The 26,453-nt window shown below is 44.1% G+C and overlaps 1 protein-coding gene and 1 long non-coding RNA gene across 20 annotated transcripts in view; one reads left to right on the top strand and one right to left on the bottom strand.

Moving 5' to 3' along the window:
• The window catches only part of LOC118300810 (neurobeachin), an 80,085-nt gene that overhangs the window by 44,533 nt on the left and 9,099 nt on the right, over positions 1-26,453 (top strand). For 2 of the 19 annotated variants that reach the window (XM_035625595.2, XM_035625589.2), the window contains exons 14-44: positions 3,852-3,931; positions 4,191-4,253; positions 4,612-4,709; positions 5,519-5,611; positions 7,623-7,731; positions 7,874-7,955; positions 8,203-8,326; positions 8,460-8,652; positions 9,171-9,857; positions 10,068-10,514; positions 11,089-11,306; positions 11,608-11,761; positions 12,388-12,411; positions 12,832-12,915; positions 13,623-13,803; positions 14,554-14,678; positions 14,783-14,851; positions 14,982-15,150; positions 15,463-15,848; positions 16,366-16,502; positions 16,818-16,972; positions 17,872-17,998; positions 19,130-19,249; positions 20,288-20,421; positions 21,605-21,666; positions 23,332-23,396; positions 23,904-24,012; positions 24,880-25,046; positions 25,937-26,061; positions 26,146-26,295; positions 26,381-26,413. In XM_035625595.2, coding sequence (XP_035481488.2) covers positions 3,852-3,931; positions 4,191-4,253; positions 4,612-4,709; positions 5,519-5,611; positions 7,623-7,731; positions 7,874-7,955; positions 8,203-8,326; positions 8,460-8,652; positions 9,171-9,857; positions 10,068-10,514; positions 11,089-11,306; positions 11,608-11,761; positions 12,388-12,411; positions 12,832-12,915; positions 13,623-13,803; positions 14,554-14,678; positions 14,783-14,851; positions 14,982-15,150; positions 15,463-15,848; positions 16,366-16,502; positions 16,818-16,972; positions 17,872-17,998; positions 19,130-19,249; positions 20,288-20,421; positions 21,605-21,666; positions 23,332-23,396; positions 23,904-24,012; positions 24,880-25,046; positions 25,937-26,061; positions 26,146-26,295; positions 26,381-26,413 — 4,770 coding nt within the window. The remainder of the gene's footprint in view (positions 1-3,851; positions 3,932-4,190; positions 4,254-4,611; positions 4,710-5,518; positions 5,612-7,622; positions 7,732-7,873; positions 7,956-8,202; positions 8,327-8,459; positions 8,653-9,170; positions 9,858-10,067; positions 10,515-11,088; positions 11,307-11,607; positions 11,762-12,387; positions 12,412-12,831; positions 12,916-13,622; positions 13,804-14,553; positions 14,679-14,782; positions 14,852-14,981; positions 15,151-15,462; positions 15,849-16,365; positions 16,503-16,817; positions 16,973-17,871; positions 17,999-19,129; positions 19,250-20,287; positions 20,422-21,604; positions 21,667-23,331; positions 23,397-23,903; positions 24,013-24,879; positions 25,047-25,936; positions 26,062-26,145; positions 26,296-26,380; positions 26,414-26,453) is intronic. The other 17 variants (XM_035625606.2, XM_035625604.2, XM_035625599.2 and 14 more) reach the window with 13 other exon arrangements.
• LOC118300818 lies at positions 11,527-22,540 on the bottom strand. Its single transcript, XR_004790162.2, has 3 exons — positions 22,167-22,540; positions 16,816-16,966; positions 11,527-16,525 (listed from the first exon to the last, which is right to left on the bottom strand). It is a non-coding gene; the product is annotated as an uncharacterized LOC118300818 (long non-coding RNA).

Raw genomic sequence — 26,453 nt, 5'->3', positions numbered from 1 at the left:
CCGAGGTGAGCGAGCGAGCACGGTTTGAATCTCTCTCTCACTTACGAGACGATTTCTTTCACGATTTCTTTGTGCGCACAACTGAATGCGACACTTTGAATGCCTCAGAGGAAAAATTGCGATATCAAATTTTTGTGATTATCACACTGTGCCCTTCTCTATACCTGTGTTTAGAATGATGTCGGGCTTATTAGAAGCCTATTTAGGCCTGTCTACAGCTGTTATTGTGTTAGCTGTTATTACTACTATTATTATTATCATCAAATCTTATTTTGATAATTATATCCCATCTAGAGTTCCTTTCCCTCTTCGATAGAATGTGCTGCTGACCTCAGAGCCTAAAAACCCTTTGAGATATCAGACAAATACAAATAAACTTGAAGTGACTCAGCTTGATAAAGGATTTCATTAAATCAGCAGCTCGCTGGAAGGAAGCCGGTGTCTCTCCATTACTGCAATTTACTGATGCAACTGACCTTTCTAAAGCAAAGACATTACTGCATAAAGGCTTCCATTGATTAATACATAGAGCATATGAGTTTTGCATTTTTTAATAAGATCTTTCTTGGCTGCCTTCACATTGTGCTATCCTATTAAGGAGGCCGAACACAAGAGGATCTTAACGCCGCTCAAGCTTAATACCAGTAATATTTTCATACTAATGACATTATAATATCTGAATCTGCACAATAGTTGTCACCTTTCTTCTGCTGATTTTGTTATAACGTCCCTCCAGTGTAGTAGGAAATGTAAGTCATTACAGTGTATTGTTCAATGTATATTTTTAAATATAAAGAATCATCAGCTTTTTCTCCATTTTCAGGAACTTTGATATTTCTAGTACAGACTTAATTCTACAATATATTGTTACATTAATCAAATGAGAGTGGCTTTTAAATGTATGCCGTAGCCTTACGAGCGCTGTTTAAAAACAACATAGTGGAAACAACATAGTGGAAACCCCAAATCGAGGAATCAATGACACTAAAAACACACTAAAACTTCTCGTGTATTTTAGCGAGGGGAATAAGACCACTGCAGAAAAAGGAGAGAAGACAAAGAGTGAAGAGTGACAAAGTGTTGCTTGCCAAGCCTGTATATCAGATATCTTTCAAATGTTAAACTCAAAATGCAAGCCCATGCTTTTGACAATGCGGCGTGTACACCATGTGTTTTTGTTTGAGAAAGATTTGCAATTATATGAAAAATCTCATTCCAACCCACAGCACAGTGTCAAATCAGGATTGATGGTTTTTTTTTTCCCACTGCCTTTGTAACAGAGCAGAGAACAGTGTTAGCCGCTGTTGCCACACATCGGAGCTTCTGAAAGGTCTTTCACTTTAATCAACCTCTTCCCTCGCCCAGGACCCTTCGCAGACTGTGTGTACGCATCCCGTGTTGCCATGGCAACAGACGGATTTGATTGGCGGATCTAAGGGAATTTTTTGGAATTGCTAATCAAGGGGTTGTCTGGCTTCCTTCCTATTTGACGATATTGCAGTTTGACTGCTGGGATTTAGAACCACAGATAACGGCGGCGGCAATAAGCCTCAGTCGCGTATTAATGGTCTTTCAAAGCTAAAGGATGTGCTGGTTGTGGTTTCGACGTCTGCATATGTGTGTACGTTGTAAGAGTATTATACGCATTGATTGGATTCATTTGCATAGCAACGGACACATATTAGAACTTACACACTCGGCTTTGTGGATACAAATATTTAACAGTGCCTCAGTTTGAAGTCCTGAGGTTGAAGCCAAGTTGCAGATACTCACACATTTTTTTTTATTGGTGTATTTTTTATCCAGCACCTGCTTCTAATCGGGTTAGAAATACATAGTTCCTCTTCAAGTTTTCCTCATATTTTACAAATAACTCATGTCGGTTGAAAATTGCTTTCAGGAGCACAAAAGGGGAACGGCCGTACTGTACCTAATGAAAACACCTCGGGCCTTTTTGTGCTGGCACACCGGTACATTGCTTTTGAACTCTGCTAAATTATAATGCAGCAGAAACAGTGATAGTGGAGAAAAGTTTTATTCTACCAACCCCAATGAGTCCATTTTATTTTGTTTTACTTGTTTTGCCTTATAATGTACTGCAACTTAATGAAATGTGACTAGTCTTAGATATTACTGTAAATATGTTATATGTCCTCAAGTAATCTCAAGCACACACACTGAATGTAGTTTAACGTGCACTTTGGCAAACTGCAGAAATTCATCATATATTTTGAACAAATCTACACACACACACACTCAATATGCATTTGTTTTCACAATGACTAGATAAAACGGTTGAATCAGGTTTGCATATAAAGAGCACAAGAAGAAGAAAATGAATTTCAAGGAGGAGAAGAGGAGAATTGTCGCTGCCCCCTGACAAGCGGTTTAGATGATTATGAGCTTCATTCAAATCCTCCAAAAAACAAAAGACCCCTAAAAAGGAAATTGCACTCGCGCATGTTCACATGGCGCCTGCATGCACTTGCTCGACATATGGAGCTGTTGCGTAACCATGATGGATGGTTGGACCATGAGTGTCTCCATTCCACCAATATGTACCAGCTTGACAGATAACGATGATGGATCACAGAGGATTGGGTCAGTGTCGCGTTTTGGCTTCCCCCCCCCCCCCCCCCCAACCCCCTCAGTTAATTTAATAGTTTAAATGTTCTGCGAGGACAAGGTGCATTTTTATTCGCCTTGCAATAAACACTGTTTGCATTTGCAGTACGTCTCCCTTTGTAGCTCGCATAAAAAATGAAGCCGATTCCAGACGTCCTGACACAGCAAAGTGTGCCGTGGCAAATGCACACAAGCCGAACATCATAAATGTTTATTGTTGCCTTATAAACTTGACGAACCTCTGCTGGGCACTCGGAATGCTGATGAGAACAGTTAGCCTGTGAGGGTCATTGTGTGAGTGGGTGTGTGTTTGTTAATGGCATCTGTTGGACGGTGGGGAGTGAGTGGGGGAAAGTCGGGGAGACAAAGTCGACCTTAACTGCCTGCAGTGGCCACGGGGAGAATTAAAGGGAAAAGTGCCCTTATTCTTAAAGGGTGGGTCGTCTTGCTTTGATCTGAATCAATGCGCCTTTTAGACTATTTGGCAGCGCGTTCAATTAAGTGAGTTATTTGGCAGCCATTTTGAGCCAATTCATCATTCGGCATGAGCTTCTAATGAACCTGGCAGACAGATTAAAACACCTTAAAAATGAATGAAACACAGGTACATCAATGAAAATGCAACGCCAGTGTTTGAGTCGTCAGATTTGGTTTTTTTGAACACGTCGAAAGTGCTATGGCGCCATGTTTTTGCAGCGGTAGAAGGGAGTTTTGTTTTGGAGCCTCCGCTGAAGCTCAGTGCAGCCAAACGTCAGAATGAACTAAAGTGGAAAAAACAGGAGGTTTGTGGCTCTTTGTGGCTTTTAAAGTATGTGTTTAAAGGTAGTGGAGGCCTGTGGCATTTAAGAAACACAGCAAAGTTGCCACAGACCTTTTAGCAAGAGGCCAGCTTGATTATTTCTTTGGAGCCCAACACAGAACTGATTGAACTGCCGGAGCTTGAAAGCAGAAACACTGGGCTACATTGCTTGTTTGGTTTGAGTCATTTGCACAATCAATCACATGATTTAATTACAGTTCACAGTTCTATCATAGTGTCTGTGTTTGCGTTAATGCGTTTGTCTCCAGGACGCCGGATAAAACCTGATGTCAGTGAACAGCGAGGCTCACTCAGCTTGAACTCCAGGCTTATTTAGTTGATCAGTATCTTGGAGTGAAAAAGAAGGGGAGGGGGGGAAAGGATTTTTAACAGGAAATTACTCTTCTGTTTTTGTGTGTTCTTTCAGACGGACCACGGCCTTCGCAAAAGGAGATCATCTCACTCAGAGCCTTCATGCTTCTCTTCCTCAAACAACTCATACTAAAGGTAGAGAAACTGATTATCTCCGCCACATTGTTTCAGTTGTGTGACGTCACTTTTTTCCAGTGCGTCCTCTGTTGTTTTCCCGGCTAGAGCTTTGTCTAAAATCTAGTGGACGTGGACGTGTGCGTGTGCGTGTGCGTGTGCGTGAAAAGGCAGCAACTAAGAACAGATTAACAGGGTTAACCGGATGTATGAACGACCGGAGCTCGTGAAGGTTTGGTTGAAAGGTTCCATGTCTGGGTTTTTTTTCTCTTCTTGCCAGGACCGGGGCGTGAAGGAGGACGAGCTACAGAGCATCCTCAACTACCTACTGACCATGCACGAGGTAAATTCCCAAAAGTCTGCGTTAAAACAGACAGTGGGAGACGGAGGGAACGGTGGAGCGTGGAGCTGGTGGCAAAATGGGCATTATCATTTGTGGAGTTATGGTCCACTTAAACCCGTGAGAGAGTGTGAGTCAGCTTCGGCGCAGCGACAGCATGAAAAATGGTGCAACAATGGACTGAACAGAATGTACTCCTCTGTAACAATTATTTCTATTCTTGCTCTGTTATGCCACATGCTCCTCCGCAGGCCCCCGGTCTCCATGTCCACCGCTACACCTCTATCTCTTGTCCTCTTACACATCTGTCGGGTCGGGCTCCCTCTTCCGCCTTTGTTCACCTGCGTCCTTTTCTCGGCAGGATGAGAACATCCACGATGTGCTCCAGCTGTTGGTGGCTCTTATGTCTGAACACCCGGCGTCCATGATCCCTGCGTTTGATCAGAGGAATGGAATAAGGTGAGTGCTGCCCACACATGCAGCACACGCACACACATACACGAGCGCGCGCGCACACACACACGGATCTGATGCGACATCACCTTTTACACCTTTTACACCTTTTAAAATCTTTCTTTATCACATATGAGTTTCATCATATGGTTAGAGCTTCTGGTGTTGATGTGTTTAATTACAACTAGCTACAACAGGAAAAAAATACACTTTCAATATCAATTACATAGAAAAATGTAGTATTTTTTTAAAGAAATAAGTTGAGCAACAAGAAATCTTTTTTTTTCTCATTCATAAATAGATAGGCCATACCCTCAACAGTCTAAATCTCCTCACAAAGCAATTGCATGCACATTTTTCCTATTACGGATACTGATGTATTACATCAGTGGTGTATTCAAATTCAGTAGTAATGATTTTTAAAGCTAAAAAGAATTTTGTTTTATTCTGAATGCTTCTGTGCAGTAACCAAAAACCTAAATGCATTACTGTATAGTAAACCCATTGTTTAACGTGGTTGATTTTTTCCCCAGCAGCACAGGTACACATGAATGTCTTTTTGGTTGCTATGGTAACTGCTCTGTTGTCATTAGAGAAAGCTTTTTACCCCTAAATATCTTCAGCCTTTGAAGAAAATCCTTCAGTCGGCGCACATTGTTGACTTTGAGGATGTTTACTGAGCATCAGGCAGAAATTGTTACTACACACGGAAGAACGCCTGGATTTTTCTTTTTTGTGCGTGTGCTTTCACCTAACGGAGTATGACTCATTCACTGACATGAAGTCTGTGTGGCTGTGTGTTTCCCATGTTGCAGGGTGATCTGCAAACTCCTGGCATCTAAGAGTGAGAGTATCCGGGTCCAGGCCCTCAAAGTCCTGGGCTATTTCCTCAAGCACCTTGGCCACAAGTGAGCACATCTTTGTCTCTGCACCTGTTCTTTCTATCTGGTATTTTTCTAGGAAAGATTTTTCATTGAAGGGGCAAACCTTTCATTTTGTCACTAGTAAACACAAATGCTGCATCAGTGTAGGACATTGGAAGGCCACACATTTAGGTCTGAGAGTGCAAAAAGACACACTCTGCAGTAAAAACTGAAGAACCACAGCAGTGCAGTCTCCAGCGAGCCGAGGAAGAGCCGGTTGTTTGTGTGTGTGTGTGTGTGTGTGAGTGTGTACGTGAAGATAATGTCCTCATCATCACATCCGAGCGGAATAATAATTCTGACAGCGTGCACTGGCAGGGCGGGGGAACCATGATGAGCAGCAGTGAATGCTGGGGGGATTTATTCATCCCATGTGAGATACACGCCTCGTACTGCACAACATGGGAGCAGGCTGCCACGCTGCACCTGAGCCCCGCGCCTGCAGTCCCCCGCCTACTTCATAATCCCTTTGAACCAAGCATGCCTCTTTAAGTGTACACGTCGTTGTAAGGTAATCTAGTGATGCATACCCCACTGCAGAACAGCACACAAAAGAGGGTTCCATAATAATGCAATCATCTAAATATGATATCTATAGTAGGACCTATTTCTGAGTGATTTACAGAGAATCTAATGAGTTATCATCTTCAAAAAAAAAAAAGGTAAACTGCTTCAGTCGTGACTTCAGAGCTGTTGACTAAAACCAATTTAGATTATAATGAGTTTCTGCGGTGTAGTTCGAGACTCTGCGACAAATCTAATAAACGAATTGAAGTTGCCCTTGAAAATGTTCAAGATGCTGTGTTATCCATTTTTAGAAATTAATTCATAGCGATACTCAATGGCTAATCCTGACAAACAGAATTTTCTGGACCATTGCTGTTAATGTTGTTTTTTTTTTTGTATGCATTTATATGCATGTGTGCATTCAGCCCCTCGTTCAAACAACTGATCGACTTCACTCGGGCCACAAATAAGATGTCAAGGATTACATTTACACCGATCCAACAGCTCAAAGTCAAACTACTCCTGAATGGAAGATGGCTTATTCTTATTAAGTCCACCTGAGTAAAAAGAAGCCTTAATTTGGCAGTTTGATAACTTTTTTAGAAATTTTCCAATTACTTAAAGATATGAAGAATCAATATCCCTCGATCTGATAGCAACTGATTGACATTTAATTTAAAAGTAAGTGTGTGCGTGTGCGTGTGCGTGTGTGTGTGTTCATCCTCAGTCATGTTGCTGTCTCATTTTAACAGACATTCGTAGACATAATGCATTTATATTTGTGTAAAGTATGTTATCCTGCACTCAGTTACATGAGTCCTGTTTGGTTTTTTTTAAGTTAATTTGTTCAGACATACAAAAGGTTTTAGAATTTCTGTCAAATGTAATTATGTTAAACCGATTGGAAATGTAATGGATGGTGAAGGATTTGCTCGATATCTTGTATATCAGATTTAATGACCCGATTACAGGTCGTTAGTCAACAATTAGAAACACAGTTCTTGCACTGGTAAGGTTAACACTCCAAATTACTATTTCACAGCCATATGAGCGTTTCTCCTGCTGTGTTTCTATTACAACTCAGTTCAGTTCAGTACTTTACTTATCCCAGATGGGAAACTTATCATTCAACCAGGAGCACAGAATAAAAACAAGAACAAAAGTACGGGAAAACAAGAACAAAAGAGCATAATATTTCCTGTACATACAACACAGAACACAACAAAGACAGTTTATAAAATACTAAATTACATGTGCAAATTAGGAGGATTTATTGCACATGGATGAGAGTTATTACTACTCCATTCCCCGTGCAACAAATCTGCTTAATGTATATCAAATTATGTTAATGTCTTCAAAATTCTCGTCCCCATTGGTCCCATCGTAACGGACGGGGCCACATCATCAGGCCAGTGACCATCAATGTCAGCTTCAGCTTCAGTAAGTTCTCTTATGAATAGGCAAAATGTGTGCGTTTGTCTCCCTGCAGGAGGAAGGTGGAGATCATGCACACGCACAGTCTGTTCACGCTGCTGGGGGAGAGGCTGATGATGCACACGAACACCGTCTCCGTCACCACCTACAACACGCTGTACGAGGTAGGCGATCGTTTGGCAGCTGCTCTTTCACACACGGCATCGCGGGAGTGACGCCCCCCGCTAGTTGATTATCAAATTGGCGGAAGGGAAGTTGCTCGTGGTGGTGTTTGATTTGACGTCTGTGGCTCTTGTGTCTGTGCAGATTCTGACGGAGCAGGTCTGCACTCAGGTGGTTCACAAACCCCACCCTGAGCCCGACTCCACCGTCAAGATCCAGAATCCCAGTAAGTGAAGAAAAGAGAAAAAATGGTCTGCCATTAATGCATTTTCTTTTTGTATGCGAGCGGACGAACAACAAAGCCTGAATTGACAATCCGACGCTGATGCCATCTCCCGCTTATTGATCTGACTCATACTCTTCTCATCCTCATATTATTCAATTTTATTCAAAGAACCATGTACTTCTCCCACTCACATCTCATTCCCTCTCCCCATTATCTCATCCCCGTTCTTTTTTTGCCTCCCACCCAGTGATTTTAAAAGTAGTGGCGACCCTCCTAAAGAGCTCCTCTCCCAGTGCGGAGCTGATGGAAGTCAGGAGACTCTTTCTTTCCGACATGATTAAACTCTTCAGTAACAGTCGCGAAAACCGGCGGTAAGAGCACACAAACAGCTGTGCATCAATTCAACTACGAGTCATTTTGTTCTCACAATGAAAGGTTATAATTTCATATTGAGTTGGTGCTGCCGCCCCTTACTCACTTAACAGTGATTGTGTTGCGTTTCAGCTGCCTGCTGCAGTGCTCCGTGTGGCAGGACTGGATGTTCTCCCTCGGCTACATCAACCCCAAGAACCCGGAGGAGCAGAAAATAACTGAGATGGTGTACAACATATTCAGGATCCTGCTCTACCACGCCATCAAATACGAATGGGGAGGATGGCGAGTCTGGGTTGATACCCTGTCAATCGCACACTCCAAGGTAAGTGTGGGACAAATACATTTTTTTCTTTTTTTTTTCTTTTTTTTTTATAATTCAGCCACAGTAAATATAATTTTTCTTTCACTCACTATTAGTCATATGTTATTATGTTCCTTAGTTTTTAAAATATTGACTGACACAGATACTGATCTGTCAGATCTGGCTGCTTTGGATATGATAAGATGGACAAGATAAGCCACAGAGAGATCCGTATGGAATATTTTTTGCTTTGGATGTCCACTCTGGATAAAATCAACACAGTACGGGTGGCATTTAAACTGAAGCTGTCATAAAGAAAATCGTATAGATTTGTACATATTGAGTATTGATCATTTTAATCCTTGGTTCTAATTACCTGCAAGACCCAGAGTGATACATCATAGACATAATATTCAATAACTGAATATGCTTTTTTATTGGCAGATGATCTATGAGTCCAACATTATTGATGTGGAGGTTAACTATTGTCAGTGCTGTTCTGATCACATAACTAATTATATACCCATCATCGGTCACAGGTGACCTACGAAGCCCACAAGGAATACTTAGCTAAGATGTACGAAGAGTACCAGCGTCAGGAAGAGGAGAACATGAAGAAGGGGAAGAAGGGCTCCGTGTCCACCATCTCCGGGCTCTCTGCTACGCCCGCCCCTGTTGTCAACGGCAACCTGGAGATTGACGACAACTCGCAGACACAGACACCCGAGAGCGAGGCTGAATACAGCGAGGGGGCTGGCGCAGACTCGCGCAACCTCCTGGCGGAAGGCGCGGTGAAGCGACCCAATGGAGAAGCCCTGACACCTGGGGAGCCAAGCGCTGGTCCAGGGGTGAGGGTGGAGGTCCACGACCTGCTGGTGGACATTAAAGCGGAGAAAGTCGAGGCCACAGAAGTGAAGCTGGATGACCTTGACTTGTCTCCAGAAGGCCTTGGTGGAAGTGTAGTTGGAGGAGGTGGCGGAGGGATGGAGAACGGACCTCTGGTGGAGGTGGACTCTCTCCTGGACAGCGCTTACTGCGCCGTAGTGCAGAACATGAACGGAAACCTGGCGCCTAAAGATGACACGCCGGCCTCAGGGGTTGGGATGGGGCCAAGCCTGGGGCTCTCAGGGGTCAGCCTCGAGGATGATGGGAACATGGGTCCGCTCATCACATTGGCCGATGAGAAGGACAGTGTCCCTAGCAACAACGGATTTCTCTTCAGCAAGGTAGGATCGATGGTGAAGATTATTGCTGCTGATAAATTAAATCTTATCTGTGCAGCCACATCCTCCCCTGCTGACCTAGAACATAATAAAACCAATCAGTCACTGTTGTATCTCGACTTTCCATCTCTCGTAATCTTTCTAGTTCCCCAAAAGAAATAAAAAGTCTTCCGGATGTAAGTTCTTCAAATGTTTATTACCCCGTCCATCCAGGTTGACGAGAAGCTGCTTCCAGCTCTGGCAGCCACAGACCCCCTTGTGCTGCCCAGTCCGGACCAGCCCACTCCATCTGGCCCAGTCTCGGCTCACTCCACCACCAGCGCCAGTGACGACCTCAGCCTGCTGGCCCATATGACGACCTGCGGCTCTGATTTACAGGCCCAGAGCCACACTTCTGGGGAACTTCCAGAGGACGGGCTATTCAAGATCCAGAGCCCTCTCGCTGACATCAGCTCCATTGCCGAGGCTGAGAGCCAGAACCAGAGGCAGGGAGCCTCCAGAGCAGATTTCACAGAGGGCGAGGGCACGGCCGGGGCAGAGGGAGAGGCTGGGGCGCTCAAGACCGGTGGAGACACAGCCAGCACCACCTCTGACACAGAGAGGTCGGACGACGGGAAAGACAAGGACACGAAAAAGATCCAAACTACTACGACTACTCAGGTGTGTTTGTGTGTGTTTGCACATGTCTGATTTTGTTCACACAAGTCTGTAAGTTTGTCACGGTATCAACTGTACATTACTGTTTACAATATACAATATGCATTAAATGTGAAGTCACTTATTTTCCTCTACTTCTTTTTAATCAAAATGTGTAAATATACATGGTCTAAAAGTTAAAGTGATTATTAAAATACATTAAAATTAAAAATGGAAAAAAAATTAAACTCTGGGTCATCTGCATCTAGATGAATTAATTCAGTGCTTTGAACAGTCGCAAGCCTCCATTACCTCCCTACTTCGGGCCCCTGCCGCCCCAGTGTAATTGGCTGTGTGTTTTGATTATTGTGAAATGTTCATCCATGGACAGTTTGTCTCAGCAGAAAAGCCCAGTGACCGCCCACACGTGAACTGACAGCTCACTGAATACATCCCCAGAGACTGCTCTGTGGTTCCTTTTAATGAAATCTAATTTCACATCTGAACGTATTCCAAGTTTTATGTCAGAGTAGCAAGAGATGTGCTGAACGCCTTCTTCTGGCTCACCGCATCTGTGCCCCCCCCCCCCCCTTTGCAGGCCCTTCACGGTCGCACTGCAGCGCAGTTGGAGCGGGACCTACGTGTCGACCTGGGCTTCAGAGGCATGCCCATGACGGAGGAGCAACGGCGGCAGTTCAGCCCCGGCCCGCGCACGACCATGTTCCGCATCCCCGAATTCAAGTGGTCTCCCATGCACCAGAGGTTGCTCACGGACCTGCTGTTCGCCCTGGAGACTGACGTGCACGTGTGGAGGAGGTGAGTTGTTGTGTATGAGGTGTGTTGGGTGTTTAGGTCAGCTGGTCTGTGCTTACACCTTGGATGCTGATCATAAGATTCCAATCGCTTTGGACAAGCCTGTCGCGTGGAGCAAGATCTTTTGTGCCACAAGCAAATGATACGGAGCATCGCAGTCCTGCTCGCACATTGACTTGACGATTAGACCAGGCGCAACATTCACGGAAGAAAAAAGAAACAACACCATTGATGTCTTTATTTCACTGATGATGTATCCAATATTGTTGTATCATTCGTCAAACTCTGTTATTCTCCATTTCAGCCACTCCACCAAGTCAGTGATGGATTTTGTGAACAGCAATGAAAACATCATCTTCGTTCACAACACGATCCACCTCATTTCTCAGATGGTGGACAACATCATCATCGCCTGTGGAGGCATCCTGCCCCTGCTGTCTGCTGCCACCTCCCCCTCAGTAAGTGGCTCTACTCCGCCCCCCTGTGGTAGGAGGGGTAACTGCAGGTCAACAGCTGCTTCATTTAGGACTGGAGGGGGGGATGACACCAGGCAAAGACTTTGAAGAACCTCCCTAAACCTGATTACCGTTCACGCTCAGGGTAGCGTTGATCTCTCGCGATTGAATATGTTAAAGGATATGTTGGGTCTATTCATTTTTTTTTACTTATTTAATCATGAAAGATCAAAACTTGCATTTCATGGCTTTAAGGTTTAATTTTATACTTTCTAATTCAATATAATACAATATCTAATTCCAACCTCTTATTTCTAAAACTAATTTCATACAGTTTAGTTTGGCTATGGATTTAAAAATTGGTTAAATTAAACTATTTTCTGGATTCCTCTCATCTGTATTTCTATACATTTAACTGTGAATCTATCACTTGCTGCTTAGTAGTTTAACCTTTATTTGATCGTTGTCCTGGTCCTGTTAATTAGCACTATATTTGATTTGAAAGTGTATTAACCTATTTATTTTAATCATCCTTCTTTTTCTTTTCTTTTCTTCTCTGTGTTATATGTATTCTATGTATTTTCTCGTTCTTTTTGCGTCTGTTTTTGTCTGTTTTTTTGCATGTGCAGAGTTCTAAGAATAGTGCCAACGCTGTAAGTTGTGGTTTCTTCCTCTCTTTCCATTCTACTAATACCTTGTTCTGGTTTATCTACCATTGTGACTGACTAGCCCCTTGCCTGTCTTACATCCATAATGTTTCTATTTGTTGTGTTCCTTTGCTGCTAATCGGTACTCCCCTTTATACTGTTTGTAAATATTGTGGTAATCTAATTCTTAAAGATGTAATTCATAAAAACATTTAAAAATGTTATATAAAGAAACGGGGGGGGGGGGGCGAGGTTGTAGAATAGATTAAAAAGCCAGGAGGTGGGTCAATAAGGAGAAATTGGAGTACGAGTATATGTTTAGAGGTCAAAAAATAAAATAGATGAGAGCATGAGAGAATGAGAGATTTCCAGAAGTCCTTGGGGGTCGCATCTGCTAAGCCTGTCCCATTTGTATCAACACTAAAGAAGGCAGGAGGAGCCGGACCCCAGAGGGGGTCAAAGGGAGAGGAGGTGACCCCTGTACCTGGGGGAGGAGGCACAGGGGCAGAGGTGCGTAGAAAGAGCCTGAGACTCTCACCATCACCAGAAGAGCTAAGAGCACCAACCTGAGCCCTTCTGTCTCCACCGTGTGTGTCTGTTTTTCCCCCCCGAATGTCTGTGCTCACTCGCGTGGACGAGCCTGCAGATGCTTGCACTTTGGCGACTCTCCACAGCCCCTGCACATCCTGCTTACTGAAGCAGAGACACTGCAAACCGCACACTTGGTTTGAGTTTTATCCACTGCCATGCTGCCTTCAGATTCTTTTTCAGTAGATGCACTAAAGATCTTGTCATTGGTTTTTAGACAGAAGGGGACTTTGATTGTCTGTGAAATATATTCTAGGCTAGCTCTGCCTGTCTCTCTACACTGCAATCAGGCCCCACTGCTACCATCACGACCCCCCACTGTTACCATTACCTCATGTTGCCAGATTTCATATACATATTAGTACGTATTTCACTTAAACAGCATGTCACGCAAGATTGTGTGTCCTTGTGTTGGTTAAAACCAGCCAAGACCGCCGTTGGGGTCGAGCTTGTGTGAGACCCAGCAGCATCAATTTTGCAAAGGTCACGTCCATTGTTTAAAAAGGCCGGGTACCACAGTATGTCACCACCTTTTGTAAAGAGAGAACATCCCGCTCATTCTGTTCATGTGCTAGTTGAACACTGAATAACTGGCGAGCAATGTGTGTATTTATCCTCCCTTTTCCCAGACGGAGTTGGAGAACATCGAGGCGACGCAGGGCATGTCCTCGGAGACGGCGGTCACCTTCCTTTCTCGTCTCATGGCCATGGTAGACGTATTGGTGTTCGCCAGCTCACTCAACTTCAGTGAGATCGAAGCAGAGAAGAACATGTCGTCAGGAGGCCTGATGCGGCAATGTCTGCGCCTGGGTGTGTGACAAGCTCCATGAATTCAGTCTTGGTCGACATTTTCAAACGATTAATTCTAGGTTTAGACATATGGCCCCGTTCGGTAGGGATGCAACTATCACATTATAATTTTTGATTATAATATGAGTCCTTTTTCAGTTAATCAATTTTCAAGAAATTACTTATTGAGATTGTTGTTGTTTTTTGTCTAACATCCAAAAATATTCAATTTACAGCAATGACGTAAATCTAAGAAGAGCAGCAATTTTTTCACACTGACGTGAAACTGAGAATTCTGTACTTTTGCTCAATAGATTAATTTTAAAACATTTGTAGACTAATCAGACAAATCAGCACTACTGTTGACAGGGGTGCAAAAAAAATTATGTTTAAGACATCCAAAAATGTGTGTGCGGCGCAATGCATGCAACTCCAAATTTCTCTTATTTTGTCTTTTGATCCCTGGGTCTAACATGAACTACTGAATTTGCTATTATTACACAGTATTATTACACACAACTAATGGTCAAACAGTTGATTAGTTATTTAACAGTAAACTATTTTAATTTAAAAAATGATCGCTTGTGGTGTTGCAGTCCTATATTTCACTTAGACGTGATTTATATCACACATCGGGGCTTATAGAGCTTGTATTTTTACTATACACACTTTTATTTTTACTCTAAACACAAATGTACACGAAATGTAGACTACTCAACCACGATATTAAACCTACATGTTCCCTCTCTGCCTCTCTTTGTCTCTTGTCAGTGTGCTGTGTGGCAGTGAGGAACTGTCTGGAGTGCAGGCAGAGACAGAGAGACCGAAGCTGCAAGTCCTCCTTAACCAGCAGCAAGTCACAGGACAGCCTCCACAGTGCCTCCACCACCAGCAAGGTACCACACACACACACACACACATGCATACACACACACACACACGCACAGCACTTAAAATATGACACGCGTATGTATGACACACCTGTCTTTTCCATATGTAGCAGGATCCAGACAGACTCCTGCAGGATGTAGACATCAATCGTCTCCGAGCTGTGGTTTTCAGAGATGTGGTAAGTGTGTGTGTGTGTGTGTGTGTTTGTATTTTTTACGTGTACTGTATTTGTGTGGTTATAAATATGAGGGGAAAAAATGCCTGAATGTTTTCTCATTGTTCTTAATAATTTTGTGTGTTTCCTGTAGGATGACAGTAAGCAAGCTCAGTTTCTGGCGCTGGCAGTTGTCTACTTTATCTCAGTTCTCATGGTATCGAAGTACCGGGACATTTTGGAACCCCAGCGGGAGATCGGCAGGTCCACCAGCCTATCAGGGAGAAGCATCCGCCACGAGATCAACTCCCCAACAAGTACCGGTGATTATCATTTTTCTTCAGTGGCAATTTCTTTAAGAGGCTAATCTCGGACGACTGGTGACTCATTATTGTAGCGTTGGTGTAGTGAATACATGCTTCACACGGACACAAACAATTCCTTTGTCAAGAATATGTGACACTTGGAGGAAGAAAGCAAGAAGGAGGAGGAGAGAATTGCGTTACTTGGCAGGGGAAAATCATACAAACAGGAGGAAAATAGCTGTGTTGTGGACTTTCTTGACAATGCAATTTTTTTTGCAGCTATCCTTATGACATCACATTTTATTCATTATTTGCTCCTCATTAATCCAGAGCACCCATCCACAGCCTTCTCTGACCGCGACAAACAGATCCCCACCCCTGTGGATGACTCTCCGCGGGCAGGCCTCCCCCACACAGACTCGGGCATCGGAGAGGAGGGCCATGTGGCCGGCTCCCTGAATGGCTCGGAGATGGGTCTTGGGCTTGGCCTCGGCCTGGTTGGGAGAGAGACAGACAGAGACCGAGACAGAGACATGGGAGGAGTAGGTGGGGTCAGCGGGGGAGGGGGCACAGATCTGCTGTGCAGCCTATCTGACGTGAGGAGGTCTCAGGAGAGCCTGCTGGATTCTCCCCACAACCCCAGCTCCGCCTCCAGCCAAGCCCCGCCTTCGTCCATCTCCAGCATTAGTCAAACAAACAAAGGCATCAATGTCAAGGTGGGTCCGCTCAGACCTGCTTGCATCCAGATAAATCTAAATTATATATCAATGTTAGCGTCTGAGAAAGGCTGTAGTCAACATGCATCTTCTCTGACTATAGTTCATTTCTGCATCCAATATTCACTATGTTTTATTTTGTAATTGAGTATGTATTTGTACTGATAGAGACGATAAATGTGGTTCAAGGTTGTCAGGAACTGCATTTGCACTGCTGCTACACGATTTGAAGGACATGTCTGAATGGGGTTGAGATTTTTCCGCAAAAGCTCCTTTGTATGTTTGAAACGTATGGACTCAGATGGACTGGAGAAATAAGGTTTTGAGTCGCATTTTTTCTCTGTGCCCTGAGTTTGTCAGCGGTAATAATAATAATGTTTTGCATCATAAGAAATATTAAAGCCTACATTAAAATGTACAATTTTATGGTGCGCCCTTAAACTCCACCATTAAACAGATTCAATTCAGCAGCTTTAGTCCCGCAGTCACCAGATTTGTGGTCCTCTCTGAAACGCAGGAGATCCTGAAGAGCTTGGTGGCCGCTCCACTTGATGGTGGGGAGTTGGGTCAGGAGTCCGGGCCGACGCCCTATCACCCGGACCCCGCCCTGAAGACGCACCCCATGCTGCCCATGCAGTTCCACTCTTTCGACAGGTCGGTCCCGACTGCTGTTGGACCTGTACAAGAGACAGAGATGTATCAGAGGCTGTAAAGCCCGACACACCCATCAATAGATGCAGTTTTCCAGCCAGTACCATCTTTTACGGATGCATATTTCTACACTGCTGTTTGTCAAATTGCTGTACATCATCGTCTTAGAAAAACAATGGACACAGAAATCAATTGACTGGTTATTATTTAGGAAATAATGCTCCACTTTGAACAAAGATCTTTGCTTTACTTTTTTTTTGCCATTAAACTCCAATAATACACAGTTAAGAAAAGAAAAATGTCTCTCGTCTCTTACAGGAGTGTGATGGTCCCAGTCAAAAAGCCGCCACCCGGCAGCCTGTCAGTCAACACGGTGGGCACACCCACCACTAGCGGAGCGGCCACCGCCGGCAGCACGCCCAACATTTTCGCCGCTGCGACAGCGACACCCAAGAGCATGATAAACACTACAGGTGAGAGACAACACTCAGATTTAGTGCATTTACAAATGTATTTTTTATTTTATTTTATTTTACTAATAGAATATTTGCACTGCATCTATTCAGTGCTCATTTCACAGTAAGGGGAGACAGACAAACCGCAGTATGACAGAAGTGTTTTGGGTGGAAGTTCTCAAACAGCTCAACGGCTGCTTGATGAAGCAGAACTTCTTCTCTCGTTACGAAACCTTTTCACGCTATTCTCCGCCGCGCTGTGACGGCCAGAATATACAGGAATAGAAACAAATTTAGTTTTAGCCTGGTTCCAGGCACAAATGAATGCAGCTGCACACAGAAACTGTAAGATATCTCCGACGTGGAAAAGGGATGAGTAATTCGGTGGGATCTCGGCTCACATTCAATATTTGATACAGGGGAGAGAAAAAAGCACGCAGAGGGAAATGTGGATTTGGGATTCTATAGGAAGACATTTATGATGCAAGGATGAGAATCAAATACAGTTCAGCTGACACACACTTCAGTGCTGTTGCTTTACGGCATCGTACTCAGCAGATCCACTGTGGCAGAGTGGATTTGTAGTCGAGGCTTCGTCAGCCTCTCAGACACATTGTACTGTATCATACAGTTCATGCATAATGGACAAGCACCGGACTTGTTCCTTGGTATGGATTCTGTATATTGATCGGAAAGCTATTTTCACAATCGGGGGGCATTACCAGAAGACAAGCAGCTGCCTGTCCGGTGAAATACTATCCAAATTGAATTTGGTCACAGTTGATCGGGGCATAAATGCGTTTCCTTTATTGTTATCCTGCACCCTACTCTCGGCCTCGCCCCGATTCCTGTTGCTCACATGCCTCGTTTCTCATCTCTCATATCTCGTCCCCGCTGCTTGTCTGCACTGTCTACAGGTGCCACAGACTCTGCCTCCACTTCGTCGTCCTCCTCTTCGTCGTTCGTCAACGGTGCGACTAGTAAGAATCTGCCAGCGGTGCAGACAGTGGCACCCATGCCAGAAGACACGATGGAAAATATGAGGTCAGCGCTCTCAGCACGACAAAAGCTCTTAATGGCTTCGAGGCATTCACTTTCCTCACGCTGTTTTTTTGTTTCGTTTTTTTCTTGTTGTTTTTACATTTATTTGTCTTTTTTCCCGGGTGCCTGTCCCTTTTCATTTTATTCCTGTCCCTGTTTCATTTCACACTTTTGGTCCTCATCCTTCCCGGATAATTCTCACAATATCACTGATTTTATAAAGCAAGGTTAGACGAGTTCTGTCTGGATTTGGGGGAAAAAACTGGGCCGCACCGACATCCATTTTGAGGCCTACATTAGGTAACAATATCTGATATTAGTTATTATTATGTTTTAAAGAATGTCAGGAGTAATGTAGTGGCACAAAAGATAATCTGACATGCTGAAATAATTGGCTACTTTTTAGAAGAAAGACAACTTTAATTGCTTATTAGACAGTTGTCCTGGGTGACAAATGACTAGAAATCAAAAGTCACAGAAATGCCAACTCCACACTGACTTATCAGCAATGAATACGATATTGGACAAATTTCGACTCTGATATCAACTAATAATCATAATAGTTATCTGAAAGCTAGTAAAACAAAGTAGGTATTCATGCTCACATTCAATTACACTGCTCACACACCTTACTCAGTCTACACTATATCAACATTCCTGACATGGCAACTGTGTTTTAATGTCACAATTCCAATATACTGTAGAGTATGAATATATCACTCCAGCTGTGATAATAATTCCATAAGCCCAATAGTGCTAATGAATTTCAGAGTACTCCTCATTAACATGAATCTGTTTTTTTTGTATGTTTCCATACTGTTTCAAGGCACCTGACACTCACTAATAAACAATAAGATGATATGCAATACGAGACTGTTAATACCAAGCAAATAATATTACAATAAGAAAAACAAGATGATTCCTTTGAGCGTTGTAGCCGTTTGTACTTTAACCTTTCTGTCGATGTGCTCTCTCCTCAGACATGTAAGACGGTTTGTTGTGATATGTGCCGTCACGTGTGCCTCTAGAAGTGCACACGGACGTGAGTGGGTGGGGGTGCGTGTGCACGTGCTCCTTAATCAGTGTGCATGTCTGTACTTGTGTGTTTGTGTGTGTGTGTGGTTTGTATTGCAGTGCCTATTGCGAGGTGGCGCAGTGCGCGCTGCGCAGCGGACAGACGCCCCCTGAGCTCAAGTCTTTTAGCTCTCTGGCAGGCTTCCAGGCTGCCCCCCGAGATGCAGGACAGTGTTTTAGGCAAGGAGATGCTCGTCCTGTCCCCATGCCCACCCCCACCCACCCACCCCCCTCTGCCCCACCACCACCACCACCACACACCCTCTGCCTCACCCAGCCTCTACTAAAACTAAATGTTCCGAGAAAGGACAGACGCTTTTCTTCTCCTTTTTTTTTTTTTTGCCAACAGCCTCAAACACTAAGCGTCACTCTTGTTTCTGCGCAGCAGCTCATATTTGTATAAACAACAACGATCTGTCCCTTCTGGCATCGGCTGTCCTCTCACACTAACCCCAAACTCCAGATCAGACCTGAGTCAAACCGTCTTTGCGAATAACTTGCGGCATCGGTTCGCTCAAAAAACGACTTCAGTGCTGGTTTTAACCGCCTGGTGCGCTGAGCAGGTTAAAACCAAATGATCAATTTGTAAAGTGGTGACGCAGGTCTGTTTCAGCGATCACATGCTTAAAAGGCCAAGGAGATATAAGGCCACTTCACGGCCATCATGGCTTCATATTGAGGTCTGATTTATTGCCTTACTTTCTCCATTTTTTAACTGAAAGTAGAATAGAAAAGTATTTACACACACACACACAAGTCAAGATACAACACTGTATGTGCCATATCTCCCAGTGCAGTTGAAAATAAGGAGGTTTGGCTTTCATGCACTTCAGGGTCCATTCATCTCAGACCACCAAGTAGATTAGCTCAGCGATTAGTCTCTAAACTGTAGAACCATCAACCAACACTAACCCCAGGCATTGTGCTCCCATACCAATCCATCATTGCATAATCTCTGATTCTGAACATTCGTTGTGTCTTCTGTGTCCATTCCAGACAACTTTCTATTTCCTCCTCTCTCACCGCTCTCGGCTTGCCTTTTGCGCCCTCCTTCGTCTCTTCCCTTTTTATCTTTCTTGCACGCTTCTCTTCCTCCCGCTCACACCTCCCCCCTTTTTTTCCCCTCACGCGTTCCTCTAACCCTCATCTGTGTGTTGCTTATTTCACTTTCACTCCCGCTCTCTCTCACCGCTCTCTCCCTTTGTCTCCCGACCACAGCATCACCACCAAGCTGGAGCGCGCTCTGGAGAAGGTGGCCCCTCTGCTGAGGGAGATCTTTGTGGACTTTGCCCCCTTCTTGTCCAGAACACTGCTGGGTAGCCATGGGCAGGAACTGCTCATAGAAGGTACAGGTGCTGTACACGGCTCCTTTTTCTCTAACTGGCGTCTCTCTGTGGAGTCTCCCCCATTCACTGTCCCTCACCGCGATGTTTGGGTATGAAACTGAACTGAGTGAGTTGAATGTATAGTGAGCGAGTGAGTGAGTGAGTGTGTGAGTGATTGTGTGTGTGTGTGTGTGTGTGTGTGTGTGTGTGTGTGTGTGTGTGTGTGTGAGTGAGCGAGTGTGTGAATGAGTGAGTGAGCGAGTGTGAGAGTGAGTGAGTGAGTGTGTGTGAGTGTGTGAGTGAGTGTGCAAGTGAGCGAGTGAGTGATTGTGTGTGTGTGTGTGTGTGTGTGTGTGTGTGTGTGTGTGTGTGTGTGTGTGTGTGTGTGTGTGTGTGTGTGTGTGTGTGTGTGTGTGAGTGAGTGAGTGAGTGAGTGAGTGAGTGAGTGAGTGAGTGAGTGAGTGAGTGAGTGAGTGAGTGAGTGAGTGAGTGAGTGAGTGAGTGAGTGAGTGAGTGAGTGAGCGAGCGAGCGAGCGATTGTGTGTGTGTGTGTGTGTGTGTGTGTGTGATTGTGTGTGTGTGTGTGAGTGAGCGAGTGTGTGAGTGAGTGAGTGTGTGTGTGAGTGAGTGAGCGAGTGTGTGAGTGTGTGAGTGAGTGTGCAAGTGAGCGAGTGTGTGAGTGAGTGAGTGTCTTTGAGCTGGCTGCTTCACTCATCCGTCAATCAGGTATGAAGTCAGTATTATGCACAACTTTTCAATCAGCTTGCCAGGTAAATGTCAACATTTTCAGATGAGATTATCTTTCACTTTTTTGCATTAATGCCGCTGGCGTTATAGATTGTACTGAATGTGAAGCATTCCTCCCTCTGCCCACCTGCTTCCTGGCGTCCTGTTATCGTGATCCACCGTCTCAACGTTCCTCTCTCCCTCTCCTCGCTCTTCTGCTCCCTCCCCTCCCCTCGCTCTCTCTCTCTCCCCCCTCCACTCTCCTCCCTCCTCCTTTCCTCTACTGTTTGTTCCTGTCTTCTCCGTGGCATGCTTTTTATAAACTTGACTATGCTGACTGTAGACAATTGTCAGAAACCACTGACACTACAGTGTCACCTTTGATGATATTTCTGTGTCTCGAGGCGAGCTGCGTGTGCGTGTGCGTGCCGGGGAGGAGGAAAGAGATGCTCCTGACTGTGCTGTGTGTCTTTTTGTGCTGCAGGCCTGGTGTGTATGAAGTCTAGCACGTCTGTGGTGGAGCTCGTAATGCTGCTCTGTTCTCAGGTTGGTAACTCCTCACCTCTCCTCCGCGTCTCTCTTTGTATTGTCCTCCACACATATGGTCAATTTTGTCAAAGCCTGAAAAAAAAAACATCTCTTCAATTTGTCACGTGTCTTGCTCAATCTATACTTTTTCATATTTTTTTTGTAGAACCACAATAATTGGCTAAGTTGAATGCACACAGGAAGCTGTCGAGTTATTGATCTGTCCTCTGCGGCAGGGTCGACTTTGTGATGAGCGCATTGCGGATGTAATATAATATCACTTTATATGCATCATCACACCAGAGTTTCTCTCATCAATATCAAGGCCACACATTTCCCATGTCATTTACATGGGCATAAACTTTCCCTGTCCCGGATTTGTAACTTTTAAGGAGCCGCATAAAAATCACAAAGGCATCACAGCTGTTTCTTGGGTCAATTATTCAACTTGCATTCAAAGCCAGCGTCTCCATTTTCCTGAATGGGCCTTGAAAGAGCGACAGCAGCGAGGCACTTACCACTACAGAGCGTTCCCACGATGGTGTAGGTGTTCTCTCTCTCGTCTTATGAAGTTCGTCCCCAAGTATTCTCTGGTCTGTTGGGTTCCCGCCGCCTGTAACAGCTTTCCGTCTCTGGAGGAGCTCCTCAGATCTTTCCTCTTCCCTTTTTTCTCCAACTCCACCACCATGGCCTTCGCTTTCTTCTCTCCCCCTTTTCCTTTCTCCATCTTCAACCGCACCATCAGACATCTCTGCATCTTTGGCCGGTCCATTTTAGCTCAGTGTCTCAGTGGCGACTGCTTTCATCTCCTACCACTCTCTACACTGCTGTGTCCTCTCACCACTCCCTTCTCCTTTTTCCTCCTCTCTCTGGGCCGGCATGCTCGTCAGCGTGTATAGTATTACCCCCCCCCCCCCCCGGCTCCAGTCTTATCTGACATTAGAAGGCTCGGGAGAGTGAACCCTAGCCCCGATATCGATCCTGTGGATGGGGGGATGTAACAGGAGATGCTCCCATGTGTCCTTCGCAGCCCTAAGAGCTAGTGGAGCTAATGGAGCTGTGATGGTTTGAGGCTTTCAGCAGCACTCTTTTCCTGCTCGCAAGTCTCCACTCTCATATGCACAAACACAAAACACTCACATACTCTTAGACGGGTGCATTGTCATTGATGAGAAACAGCTCCGCAGCTGTTTTTCATCCATTTTTTGAGTAGTGTGGTGTTTGTGTACCTTTTCGCTGGAGGTGGTAACAGATGAAACTACATTTCCTTTTGAATTGGAGCTATTTTTGCTGTTGTTGATCTGCTGATTAACCTCAACTACATCTTTCAACCAGGATTTGATAATGTGAAAATTTTATTATATGATAAGTACTGACATGGTACATGATGTATATGTAATGGAAGCAAATTGAGAAGTATGACAGCTTAATGATAATGTGTGATTTATTACAATTTTTGGTAGTTAGTACTTTAACATTTTTGGTGTTTAATTCACAAGAGAAGATTAACATGTAAATCTGGCTATTTTATCTACACACAGTTAATACAATTTCTCTGAAAATGTATGAATAGAATAAAATGATATATCTATATATATACAATGATATTTTGGGCACATATCAAACTCCCCTTTTTTCCTTCACCCTGCTTCATAAATTTTCTATTGTGTCCTCTGCACGTAGGAGTGGCAAAACTCCATTCAGAAGAACGCTGGTCTGGCCTTCATTGAGCTCATCAATGAGGGAAGGTAATCCATCACACTGACTGATTATCGCCGCCACATTGTTCCCTGTGATTCGCACATTAATGCAAATACTGTTATCAGTGCTTAACAACTAATGATAGAGGCCTAATGAGAACCTTGCCAGGATAAGTGCAGTGCCATGTGTGTGTTCAGTAGGAAGTCCAATCATTAGAGGGCAATTAAGTTTACTGCTGATTTGTGCTGCTCTATTTTCAGCGCCTGTAATCTTGTTTTGTTTTTTATTGTCCAAAGTGTTTGTGGAGTATCGGTTCAAAACTCAATTAAAGTACGACAAAGAGAAGCACAAATGTACACGATGTATACTTTTAAACATACTTTGTATCCATACGTACATGTATTCATAAATCATCGACCGTTCATATTGATATGATTTAGAAAAGGTTGCAAATCGGAGGATTGAGAATTACTTTTTTTTCTTTCTCCAAATGGAGGTCTTGCTGAAGCCTGTAGTCTCTGTAACTTCCCCCGTCTTTCTCGCTCCCTCGCCAGGCTTCTGTGCCACGCCATGAAGGATCACATTGTGCGCGTTGCCAACGAAGCCGAGTTCATCCTGAACAGACAGAGGGCGGAGGATGTGCACAAACACGCTGAGTTTGAGGTAAACAGACGGAGCACCACTGCTGTTTGTCGTGACATATGCTGCAGGTGGAAAGGGGATGGCTGAAACGCAATGCTCATTGTTTTCACTGAATATCACCAACAAATACCTGGGCTTATGACGAATGATCCCCTCCGGCTAGGACATTTAAAATGGTTTTCACTCAGATTTTATGTTGGCATGTTCTCAAGTGTTCATGCTTTAGGAAAACAATTAAGAAATACAGCAATGACTACTCTCACATATTTTTCATTATACATGTATTCGTAGAATACAAAATAGTTTATAATTTTGGCCAGGTGTTTAGCATTTGACACTTTAAATGAAAACTAAAAAAATATGTAGTAAATAATGAACCTAGATTTGTGAAAGCTATGGAGCACAACCAATACTTGGCTCTTGAGGCTTTTTATAACGATGATCAATATAAATTTTTTACATAAAAGCATGACAAAACTAAAATTTTTGTATTGACAGTATTGAATTATTTTTTTTTCAAAGATACGTACTGAGCTTTCTAATACAGTATGTACTGGGGACACTGTTTCTAAATTACTTCAAGCTGAACTTTTTGCCGTTCCTGTTCTGTAATTTCTTATTCTTTGGCCAATGATACCAGTAAATCTCTGATAGTCAAATCTGGGCTGATTTATTGTTATAGAACTAAAACTACATAATTAGATGACAATCATTATCTTCTGAAAACCCAAAACATGCTTCTTCATCCAAAGGCTTTATTGATTTCACCAGAATCTCAACAAACAGATATCATCACAATCCGCCTCCTCTCTAGCAGTCCAGCGCTTTGCTTTCCCACCGTTTGTCTCTCCTGCTGTTAACTCTTGACGCGCCCGCTCTCTCCTCCAGTCTAACTGTGCCCAGTACGCCGCGGACCGGAGAGAAGAGGAGAAAATGTGCGACCACCTCATCAGCGCCGCTAAGCACAGAGATCATGTGACGGCTAACCAGCTGAAGCAGAAGATCCTCAACATCCTGACCAATAAGCACGGAGCCTGGGGGACAATGTCACAGAGGTGAGAGGAGCTGCGTGTCAAATTACACTGCGGGACATTTTTAGATTACCATTACACTGGATGTCATTTGACAGGAGGCATTATCCTGGCTGAGTGCTCCCATGGAACGCTTCTTGAATGTAATGAGAGAACTGAATCAGCAGCGTCCGTCATGTACAGTCCGTATCTCTGTGAGATATTACTGCTTTATGCTATTGCTTTTATTTCTTTGGATACAAAAAAAAGGTTTCAGCTTCGCAGACTCAGAAAATTAGTTTGAAGTTTTCAGATTCTTTAAAAAGATATCATGAAGCAGGATTCATGAAACAAAATTTCATGTAATTTCTTTGCATATTAACTACAGCACGCACAGGCAGCTGCCTGGTGGCTGTGTGAGACCGGCCTCTTTATTTAGCGCAGTCACACGCACACATTTTACCTCCATGATTGCTTGTTATCCAGTTCAGCCTCCAGGGTGGAAGCTCGTCTACGGACATGTGATTTAATTTGAGGATGTGTGACATACAACATCTGAAGCCCGTCTTCCTCATGTCACTGTTGATGAAGAGGATTGTACACCACAACGTTTGGGCTGTTTTTAAACACATCTGGCTTTCTCTCGCCATAAAGATATCTTCAATGTTTGTTCACATTAGGTAATATTCCAGTCACGCTTGTATGACTAAGCCTTATCTTTCATCTGTTTGATGGTACTTAAGTCAATTTTTCTTTCTCTCAGCTTACAGCTGATAAATTATGTTTTCAGATGTGGAAAGGTCATTCAAACTCGCCCCTAAAGTTGAGGCCTTTTCTCTGTAGGAAATTGACCTTTACCTTTCCAAAGTGCACACTCCGTTTGCCTCCCACCATTTAAATGGCGTATATTTGCTCCTCCCCCTTTATTTCTTCAGCCAATTCCATGACTTCTGGCGTCTAGACTACTGGGAGGACGACCTGAGAAGGAGACGGAGATTCGTGCGAAATGCCTTCGGCTCCACCCACGCCGACGTGTCGCTCAAAGCCCTGGAGGACTACGGTGTGTAACGCGCCCCAATGTAAACATGTCGCACTCGGTCAGTACCTGTTTGCTCACGTGCACATTTTGAAAAACGCGCTTTAGGTACAGACGAGGAAGAGGAGGGACAGAAGTCGAAAAAGACCTTCCGCAGCCAGTCGGTGGTCGCCCAGAGCCCAGAGGCGGAGTTGATGCTGGAGGGAGATGACGACGCCGTCAGCCTTCTGCAGGAAAAAGAGATTGATAACCTCGCAGGTAACACGCACACGCAGACACGCGCCCACAGACACGGTGCCACAGCACGACTAAACAGAAAACTGTCTATGACTCTTGTTTTTAGTACGTTTCCGTCCAAGACTTTTTACCTCCAAAGGCAAGTTGGACATTTGAACGGTTTGCAGCTCCTCTAACCA

This window comes from Scophthalmus maximus, chromosome 2 (assembly GCF_022379125.1).
Source record: "Scophthalmus maximus strain ysfricsl-2021 chromosome 2, ASM2237912v1, whole genome shotgun sequence".
Taxonomy (NCBI): Eukaryota; Metazoa; Chordata; class Actinopteri; order Pleuronectiformes; family Scophthalmidae; genus Scophthalmus; species Scophthalmus maximus.
The sequence above is the reverse complement of the archived record's forward strand: the minus strand, read 5'-3'. Positions and strand labels throughout refer to the sequence as shown.